General features: G+C 55.7%; 1 protein-coding gene across 1 annotated transcript in view; it reads left to right on the top strand.

The window, feature by feature from the left end:
• Window positions 1-434: 434 nt before the first annotated feature.
• Window positions 435-10,560, top strand: part of RPS6KA1 (ribosomal protein S6 kinase, 90kDa, polypeptide 1) — a 40,394-nt gene continuing 30,268 nt past the window's right edge. The window contains exons 1-2 of the mRNA XM_012645990.1: window positions 435-664; window positions 7,522-7,566. Coding sequence (XP_012501444.1) covers window positions 602-664; window positions 7,522-7,566 — 108 coding nt within the window. The 5' untranslated portion in view covers window positions 435-601. The remainder of the gene's footprint in view (window positions 665-7,521; window positions 7,567-10,560) is intronic.

Here is a 10,560-nt window from a genome sequence, read left to right as displayed (position 1 = left end):
TGGGATCGGAATGGGGATCTCTAGGGCCTGGTAAGGTGAGGGCCTGAGGCGAGCAGGGCACAGGCTCCTTTCAAGCCTCCGCCTGGATCAGGTCCAAGACACCCTGTGTGACTCGGTGAGTAGGGCAGAGGGGACAGGGGGCTTGCCCCCGGTTGGAAGGAGAAGGAACATCTGGGTTGGTATTCCAAATGAGCAGAGCGGTGCCCGGGCATGGTTTGCGCAGGGGGACTCGGCTGGGTAGGGAGGAGCCAACAGGGCCTCTTCTGGGCGGAGCGGAGCGCGGGCCGGGGGCTCGCGGTGGAGGCGGGGCCGGCGCTCCGGGCGCGGCGGGGGCGGGGGTCCGCGCAGGGAATGCCGCGCTGCGGGGGCTGGGGCGGGGCTTCGACGGCCCCGCCCCCGCGCAGGTAGCCAATGGGCGCGGCGGCGCCGGGTGACGGAGGGAGCCGAAGTGCTAGTGCCGCGGCGGCGGCGAACGGCCCAGCCCGAGCGCGAGGGGCTCGGGGGCCGTGGGGCGCAGGGGCGCAGAGCCGGGGACCCCGGGACCCGGGAGGCAGCGCAGCCGGGGCAGCCGGAGGAGCGCAGGCTGTCCGGCGGCGGCGCGATGCCGCTCGCTCAGCTCAAGGAGCCCTGGCCGCTCATGGAGCTCGTGCCGCTGGACCCGGAGGTGAGTGAGCGGGGCGGGGGACGGGCGCTGGCGGCCGGCGTGCCCGGATCCCCACAGGGGCGGGGCGGCCCGCGGCGCTGCTGCAGCTGGGCGGGCGCCCGCGAGGGCGCGAGTGCCCTCCGATCTCTTGCCCACTGTCCGGCTCCACCCCCCTGTGCCCCGGTGTGCGTGTGCGAGGGGCAGTTCAGCCAGGCACTGAGTGCTTCCCGGCCATAGCCAGGAGAGGGGATCCTGTGGGGATCTGGCTCGCTTCACCCCACACGTCCAGGACGGGTCCTGGCATCTGTCGGGAGCTGTCGGAGCTTCCTCCATTAGTACAGACGGGCCGGGCTTGGGCGCCAGATGTATGAAATTCTACCAGAGACAAGGGTCATGGGACCCCCCCCTACTTCCCCCAGTGCCTCCCGCAAGAGCTCACGGCTTCTCAGTTAACCGCTGCTGACCCTGGAAGGATTGCCCCCCTTGACCCCTGGCGGTTGTGGAATGTGGGATGGCACCGCCCCTCTGGGGCTGGAACGCCTGGTTTTCTTTGCCCTGCGGCTCTGAGGCTAGGGCCAGAGGACAACTGTTTTCCCTACCCTAGGCTGTGGAGAGGGAGAAAGAACCCTGAGACCTTGTGAAGATTATTGGTGAGGGGATTTTGGTGCCTGCTTCCCTCCCTTCTTGTGTCCTCTCCCATAGGAAAGGCCGGGCCCATGGGGAGTTTGGCCTCTGCCAGCCTAAACTCTCTAGACAACCACCTCCCTCTCTCCCAGAAGCAGCTCCTGTCCTCCTTTGAGAGCTCTATGGTGCCAGGCCCTAAGCATGCAGAAGGCCAGCTCTTCCTATGCCTTTTGACCCCCAGGGTCAAAGTCAAGCCCCTGAACCTGCAGGTCAAAAATTTCCCCCTTAGCATCTTGCTGGGAAGGAGGCAGGTGATTCTCCCCTTCCAAGGGGGCTGTTGGGGGTGTGCAAGGAGGGCATGGAAGACCTCATTTGAGCCCAGGAGCCAAGGTGATTTTCTCCTGGCTTGGGCCTCTAGCCCTTGCCTAGGTCCCCTCCTCTGTCCTCTCTTAGCTAGAGCAGCCACCATGTGTCCTGCCTCTTAGGACCACAGATTGAGATCAGGGTGAGGACACAGGTCCCCAGTGCCCAGGATGTGCTTCTCCTTTAAAGGGATGGCCAATACACACTGCCTATTGGAGGGTGGGCGCGGCAGGATTAGGTAACCAACCTGAAGGCGCAATTTGGAGTAAATTGCTCTGGGATTCCTGCCATGGGGTTTTTACAGGCACTGCTAGGCTGCTCAGAGGTTCTCTCGCTGACTCACCCTCTGAGGTGAGGAACACTGCCCTCTGCAGCCCTTATGCCCCCCCCCACCACTAGGACTGGGGCACAAGGGCCTGGGGGGTGCGCTCAGAGATGGATTCCTTTGCCCGGGCACGCCCCTGGGACCTAGGCCTCCCAAGGGGAAGGTAGAGTTGGGAGAGGCTGGAGGGAGACATAACCTGCAGACTTGCCTTGGGTTATACTAGTAGGGAGATGAGATACCAGGAACTTGAGTCCCAATTCCTGGTCCAGGGCACTTCCTGCTTCCATTTGGGGAACCCTGAGGCCAGGGCCAGCTTCACCAGGGGGCCAGGTTTAACTGGGAAACCCATCTTGGTTTTGAGTACCTGAACTTTGTGGCAGGGGAAGACCAGTGTATTTCCCAGGCTTGGTGGGGAGGGGGGCGTGATTTCCTCAGGAGCTTCACTCCAGAAATGCTGTGTGACCTCAGCCAGTCCTCAGCTTGTCTGAGCCTCTGTTTCCCCAGTGGGAAGGGCTAAGTTCTAGCCTCTGCCTCCGGGGCCTGTGAGGGTGGAGAGTCCCGCATACTGCTGCCTGTCCTCTCCACCCCCATTCCTGGAGGTGCCCGGTGACTGGGTGTTATTGTTTGGGTAACAGGAGCCATGGGGCAGCCAGGGTGAGGGTTGGGCTGTTCTTACCGGAGAACAGGGCCTCTCTGTTCTTAGCCCAGGTGACATGTAAGTGATACAGCGGCCTGACCCACAGGTACAGGCACTGCCACTGCCGGTAGCTCCTTGCCAGGAAGGAGACAGGCAAGAGACTGACTGAGACATTTGCCAAAGGCCTGGGGTCTGGACTGCTCTGCCCTCCCATAATGCTGCTGAAAATGGGCCTCTGAAAGACAGGGCCTGCCCAGGGTGTGGCCCAGGTTTTGGAAGTTTGGGTGAGGTTTCTGCCTAGGCCTTCCCTGGCTCTGCTGAAAGCAGTAGTCTTGTCCCCAGGCCCAGTCCTGCCACATGCAGAGCTTTACTATGTGCCACCCACTCCGATTCACCTATGTCACCCTTCTTTAATTCTCATACAACTTCTTCAGGTAGAGAGTATTACCCGCATTTTCAGAGGGGACAACTGGACTGAGAAAGGAGAACTGGCATATGATTTAATGTCAGAGCCAGGATTGGAACCTAGATCTCTCGCTGTCTTCTACCAAGTGGGAGAGGCTCAAGGGTGGGGAATGGCTGGCATCACACTGGCCCAGGTGGAAGGTACTCCAAGAGAGGCTCCGGATGTTGGCAGACTCTCCGCATCCCGCAGGGCCCTTGTCCAGTCTTTGCCGAGGGCTGGCAGTGCCAGCTAGCCCTGGCACCTGGCCCCCAGCCTCCAGCAGTGCACAGGGCTGCCAATGCTGGGCTCAGAACCCAGCTCCTGAGGCTGCTTCCTGCCTGCAGGGCACGTGCTGTCCTTCTCCATCTGCTGCCCAGCTTCAAACGCTTCCCTGGGCCTCTCTTCCCACAACAGAGCTGCTTGGGTAGGAAGTAAAGATGCCTGTTGGAACCTATCTCTGACCCCTGGGAAGGGGGCCCTGGCAGCTGTCTTCATGAGCAGTGCTTTGAGGAAGAGAGAGGGGAGAGGATCTCCATCCTCTAAGACAGTGGTCCCCAGCCTTTTTGGCACTAGGGATTGTTTTCTTTTTCCTTTTTTTTTTTTTTTTTTTTTTTTTTTTTGAGACAGAGTCTTACTCTGTTGCCTGGGCTAGGGTGCCGTGGCATCAGCCTAGCTCACAGCAACCTCCAACTCCCGGGCTCAGGCAATCCTCCTTCCTCAGCCTCCCGAGTAGCTGGGACTACAGGCGTGCACCACCATGCCTGGCTAAGTTTTTCTATTTTGAGTAGAGACGGGGTCTTTTTTTTTTTTTGAGACAGAGTCTCACTTTGTTGCCCTGGCTAGAGTGAGTGCCGTGGCGTCAGCCTAGCTCACAGCAACCTCAGACTCCTGGGCTCAAGCAATCCTCCTGCCTCAGCCTCCCAAGTAGCTGGGACTACAGGCATGCACCACCATGCCCGGCTAATTTTTTCTATATATTTTTAGCTGTCCAATTAATTTCTTTCTATTTTTGGTAGAGACGGGGTCTCGCTCTTGCTCAGGCTGGTCTCGAACTCCTGACCTCAAGCAATCCTCCCACCTCAGCCTCCCAGAGTGCTGGGATTACAGGCACGAGCCACCGTGCCTGGCCCAGGGACCGTTTTCATGGAAGACAATTTTTCCACAGACTGGGGAAGGGGGTGATGGTTTCAGGATGATCCAAGCACATTACATTATTATGTACTTTATTTCTATTATTATTTTATTGTAATATATAATGAAATAATACAATTCACCATAAGTTGGGGACCCCTGCTCTAAGAGGCCAAAGGGCTCTTTAGACAAGGTCCTTCATTCAGTCTTCTGCAAGGTGAGCATCACTGGCCCCATTCAGTCATTCATTTATTTATTCAGTACTTCTGTGACAAATGCTATTCCAAGCAATAAGGTGCAGCTGTCGTCAACAAGACAAACCTGCACTCATGATACAGATGAGGAAACCGAGGCTTCAGAAAGTATTGTGACAGATGCAAGGTCAGAGTGAGTGGCAGGCAGAGCTGGGATTAGTGGCCGTTGTCTTCATGGCTACACAGCTATGTTCCTTCCACCCTCCCATGCAGCAGTCAGGCCAGAGGGTCAGATGACCTCTGCCTTCCCAGGACCCAGGCTCCAAGGGGGAAGCTCACCTATGGTCCTTGTTCCGCGCCCCCCAGTCCTTTCTCCAGGGCTGCCCCGTTTCCCTCTAGGGACCTATGCATCAGCTCTCACAGGTATGAGGTTCTATAAGGATGGCGCCCAGGCCAGAGACTCACCTCTGAGTGTCATCTGAAAAACTGGGAGTAATAGGACTTGCTCTGGCCTCTTGCTCTCTGCTGGATTGAATTTTCATTTGACAAACTACATGCTAGACCCTGGCTGGGTGCCACGGAGATGATGATAGACGAGCCGTGGCTCCTTCCTGATTTAACCCGTGGTATACACAGTGCTGTGGGAGGACCAAGGAGGGAGGAAAGAACTTGAAGCCGTGTGGACACAGAAGGAGACATTGAATTCAGTCCTAAAGGAAGACCAGGAGTTTGCCAAAGTGACAAGGCAGGAAGGATTTTCTTGGAAGAGGAAGCCACCATGCAAATGCTTGGGGATATGAAACAAATTGTTCTGTTCAGGGTCTCAGGTTGTTCATTTTAGTTCAAAAATAGGGCCTAGTAATAAAAATGGCTATTGTTTGTAGACCAGTTTACATGCCAGATGTGTGTATTTAGAGGCCTTGTGTCATTTGTTTCTTGCAACCACCCAATGAGGTACATTACTTTTATCCCCGTTTCACAGATGAGGAAACGAGGAAACTGAAGCCCTGAGAAATGAACTAACCTTCTCAGGGTCACACAAGTGGTAGAAGCCAGAATTTGAACCCACAAGGTCAGGTTCTAGAACCCACATTCTTTTTTTTAGAGACAAGGTCTGGCTCTGTCACCCAGGCTGGAGTGCCACTGCGCTCTCTCTCTATCATAGCTCACTGTAACCTCGAACTTCTGGGCTCAAGCAATCCTCCTGGCTCAGTCTCCCAAGTAGCTAGGACTATAGGTACATGCCACCACCACACCTGGCTACAGAACCCCCATTCTGGTTTTTTTTTTTTTTAGAGACAGGGTCTCACTCTTGCTCAGGCTGGTCTTGGACTCCTGACCTGAAATGATCCTCCCGTCTTGGCCTCCCAGAGTGCTAGGATTACAGGTGTGAGCCACCACACCTGGCAGAACTCACATTTTTAATCACTGTGCTGGGCAGTTGGAGGTAATGGCGCTGAATTCTACGCTAAGGAGCTGGGACTCTATGCTACAGGCAGTGGGGAGCCATGGAAGGGTTTGGTGCCTGGTACATAGATCCTCAATAAATAGTGAGTGAGTGAGTGGGTGAATGGATTTTAGGAAGGATGAGGGTTTGGAGTGGGGAAGGCTGAGTGGGGAGGTGCTGGTGGGTAGGTTGCTATGTTGATCTGTGGGAATTATGTCAAGAGTCTAGAATGCTGGGTGAAGTGGAACTTAGTTTACAAATGCATCCCCCTGACTCCAGGGCCCTGATTAACCATCCCTCCTCCCCAGGCTGCTGAGAGACGGCAGTGTGTCTGTATGTGTGTGTGGAGGGGCCTGCAGAACACTTGGCCCCTTGGGGGGGGATTAGGGGCATTAAAGGGGATCAGGGGGCAGGATGTCCTGGGAGGGGCAGGGGAAGGCTGCCCCAGGGGCAGGGAGATTATGTAATGGGTAGAACACAGCTGTGCCTGCTGCTGCCAAGCAAGGCCACAGCTGCCCTGTGGACCCAGTTCCTGGCTCCAAAGTCCTGACCTGCCCTAGGCTGGGTCTTCTTAGCCATTGGGAACCTCCTGTCTGCCTCGCCACACTCTTGCGGTGCTAGGAGGGGTGAGGACAGCTCCTTGCAGCTTCCCAAGGCTCAGATAGGGTAGGTTACTCACCTCATATCACACAAGAAACAGATGGGCTGGGTTTGGTCCACCTCAGAGCATTTAATGCCCACCTGAGGGTGAGGTCTGGGGGCTGGAAAAGGAAGGCCTACCCAGGGGTGGCTCCAGTATCTGCCCGTCCCTGCAGAGAGTTCCCCTGGCTGGGGTGTGGGCTGCTCTTCGACTGAGCTTTTTGACCACCTCCTGGATTTTGGATCAGATTTCAAATCCCCACTTACCAGTTGTGTGACCTTAGATGCCATCACTAGGTCCCTCTGAACCTCAGTTTCCTCCTCTGCCAAATGGGGCCAGGGCTCCCAGGGCTGTCGTGGGGATTACGTGGTGCCACAGGTGTGAGGCACTGAGCCCAGTGCCTGGCATGTGGCAGGGGCTCGGAAGAGAGCAGCTGTTAGCACCAAGCCCTCCCGGACTCCCATCTATTAGGAAGGGCAGGCCTGTGTGTAAATAGTCCCTGCAGTGTGACACGTACAATGAAGGAATGCAGGGGCGCAGTGGAGGCAGCGGTCATTCTGTCCGCAAGGGCAGGGGAAGGGTCCCAGAGTGAGGCAGAGTAAGGCAGCCACTGTCTCTGGCCTGGACTTTGTCTCCCTCTACCTTTGCAGCAACTCTGGGAGGTCCCAGTAACTACCCCATGTTACGGGTTGGAAACTGAGGTCCCGCAGTTGATTAGTTTGTACGAGGTCACACAATTTGTCTCTGGTGGACCTGGGAGCCACACATAACCCTCTTCTCCCTGGGAGGAGGTGATATTTGAGCTGAGTCTTCAAAGATGAGGTATTTGCCAGGCAGAGAGCACGAGGGAGGAAATATTGGCCCTGGGAATGTTCTATCTGAGTTGATAGTACCTGGTATCTGCACCCCCACCATGAACGTAGAGGTGGAGGGGACCCATCCAGAACTTCTGCCTCTGATGGCCTCCCTGGCTATTGGGAACAGCCAAGGGTGGGGGTGTCCCATGGAGTCTGTCTTTCTTCCACACTGGTAAGTTTTGACAATGCTCCCCAATCTCCCTTCTCTTTTCCAGAATGGACAGGCCTCAGGGGAAGAAGCTGGACTTCAGCCATCCAAGGTGAGGACCAGAGCCAGCACCCTAGGCTGGGGACCCTGGGGGTTGCTATTTGCATGGCCTCGAGGAGGGTGGGCCCTGGCTTCATGCCCCTTTGCCCAGCTCAGCTGTCCTTCTCTGGTTCCACCAAGTCCTCATGGCAACCCTGGGCATAGAAATCACTTGCTCTGGCTGGGCATGGTGGCTCATGCCTGTAATCCCAGCACTTTGGGAGGCCCAGGCAGGAGGATCCCTTGATCTGCCAGGAGTTAGAGTCCAGCCTGGGCAATATAGCGAGACCCCGACATTAAAAAAAAATTAGCCAGGCATGGTGATGTGTGGGCCTACTCAGAAGGCTGAGGCAGGAGGATCACTTGAGCCCGGGAGTTCAAGGTTACAGTGAGCTATGATCGTGTCACCGCACTCCAGCCTGGGCGATGGAGTGAGACCCTATCTCAAAAAAAAAAAAAAAAAGAAATCACTTGGCTCCAACCTTCCCATTTTATAGGTAAAGGGTCTGCAGCCCAGAAGGGGTCTGAAGCAGAATCCAGGCTAGAACTCCGGTTACCTGTCACCCAGCCCAGGACACTTCTGTGGTTTATTTACTCATGAAGTTTGAGCTGGCTTTAAGAAGTGATGGGAGAGGCTCAGGCCGGCCCTGCTGCTCCTCCCCTTGGTAGAGCAGGGCCTGCTGAGGGCCTGGAAGCGTCTTGGCATGTGAGCTGGGAAGGTGGTGCTGTGGGGAACCTGATGGCCTCTCAAGTCTAACTGGGCCCAGGCCTGGCATGTGGCACTCATGCCATTTCTCAGGACTCCTGCCTCCCAGCCAGAGGCTTGTTCCCTCACCTCTGCTCTCTCTGCTTCTCCTAGGCTCCTTCCTGTAGCCCCTCAGCCCCTGTCACTGGTTTTGTGTGTTGCCAAAAGTGCCAGGGACTGGGTGACAATTGTGTGACCTTGGGTGGGTTCTTGTCCCCTGTCATCTCTATAGTTTGAAAGACCACACCCCCTTCACAGATCACAAGAGATACTGGCTGTGGAGAGGCTGTGGAAGCCACCTAGTCAGGGGCAGAGCTTGGACTCTGGCGTTAGAGCACACCTGGGTTCAAGTCCTGGCTCCGCGTCCACCATTTGACCAGAAGCTCGTCTCCCTTCTGAGTCTCAGTTTCCTCACCTGTAAGTTGGAGGAAGTAGTGCCTGTGTCACAGGAGTGACGTAAAGGACGACGAGGTAGTACCTGCCTGGCACACAGCAGCTCCAGCACTGGCAACAGGAATGCCCTGCTGTGTGGTCAGTTCCACTTCCTGCCTGTAGCCCCACCTTCCAGGCCTGGGTCTGCCCAAGCTCCACACCTGCCATAAACTTGACCTTTGAGTTGGGTTCAGGGTTTGTTCTGATGTTTACCTTGACTCAGGTTCCTAAGATAAGGTATCTGAGCTGGCGGGTGGGGCAGGGTGAGAGAAGTAGGCTCCCCCGTCCTCGCAACCTTGGTCCCTCAGAGGCAGGTCAGCAGAGTGAACTGGGCCCTTGGCTTATCGCAGCCCGTGTGTGGAGAATGTTCTCCCACGAAGTAGCTACCTCTGGCTGCCTAGTAACAAAACAAAGGGACTGTAGGTCCCCAGTGAAGAACCAGGGTGTTCAGATCTCAGGGCCGAGGTTCTGGGGGCTGCAGAGGAGCTTGCAGCTTTTAGGGAGCTGGTGGTGAGCACAGCTTCTCACCTTAAGAGCTAGAGGGGCTGACTGAGAGGGCAGGAGCTTTACAGGCAGGTGACCTCCATTTGCTCCCAAGGCTATGACTCCTGCCCTAGAGCAGAAGACCCTGGGGTGGAACTGGAGACAAGGCTTGAGATATGTGGGACAAGGAGTCTTGGATACCACATTAAAGAAGAGAAAGAGCTTAACCCATGCCCGGCACTATACCAGGAGCTTTGGTTCTTACTACATCCTCAGAGATAAATTGTCACTATCCCCATTTTACAGATGAGAAAATTGAGGTTCAATGTTGCATAGCTGGTGGGTGATGAAGTCAAGTCTTGTTTGACCACAGAGCCCACATTACTTATAGCCTAGGGAACCCCGAGTGCTGAAGAAGAGGAGCGTTGGGTTTCTGTGATCCCAAGTGCTGCCAGTCTTGGGCACTGGCTCACCCATCTCTGTTGCCCCAGCCACCAGTGTCCCTAATGCCCACTACTGGGCTTAGTGCACCAGGGGGCGCTCAACCTGTGATCAGGACCTCATCACTGTGCAGTGGGATGAGGGGGCAATGGGCCAGTTCATCCTTCATCAGACATTCAGGGCATCCTGTTGTGTGGCACTGGGGGGCCTTAAAATGAAGTCAACACCCACCCACCCTCCGGGAGCTCCCAGGCTTTGGGTGGAGTGTGGAGACAGGAGAGCCAGGTGGTGGTACTGTGATGGGGAAGGACACGGCCATGGACAGGCACATAGAACCTCCATTCTGAGCTAGGTCCTGTGCTGGCAGAGACATACCACATTCCAGGTGCCCACATTTCTCTCAGTGACATGATGAAATAAGCACATCCTGGGGAACTCAGTTGGTGGCATCTCAATTCAGGGCTGAGTGTGGACCAGACACACGGTCACTGCTCTATGTGGCAGAGGAAGAAGAGTTGGAGTGGGCTCTGGGGCACTGGGCCACTTGCCTGCGGAGCTGGCATTTGGCTGGGCCTCGAAAGGCAGGATTTTTGCAGCCAGAGAAAGAGTTTTACCTTCCAGATGGAGAAGGGACAGAGAAGGGGACTCAGGAGTCATGCATTCTGAGTTTGGAATCCTGCTCCTGTTTCTCATTTGCCTTGTAACCTTGGAAAAGTAACTTGCCCCTCTGAGGCTCAGATCCTTTTCCTGTAAAAGGAGAATAGAGCCCACCTCTCAGGGCACTGGAAGAGAGAATGTGATGGGCATAAATTAAAGTATACAGCACAATGCTGGTGTTTAATGCTTGTTTATTTTATTCATTACAGGCAGAAAGGGGGATTTGAGTTTTAGCAGCAATGGTGTGGA

This window comes from Propithecus coquereli, unplaced genomic scaffold (genome assembly GCF_000956105.1).
Source record: "Propithecus coquereli isolate 6110/MARCELLA unplaced genomic scaffold, Pcoq_1.0 Scaffold239, whole genome shotgun sequence".
Lineage (NCBI taxonomy): Eukaryota > Metazoa > Chordata > Mammalia > Primates > Indriidae > Propithecus > Propithecus coquereli.
This window is presented reverse-complemented; position numbering and strand designations above follow the sequence as displayed.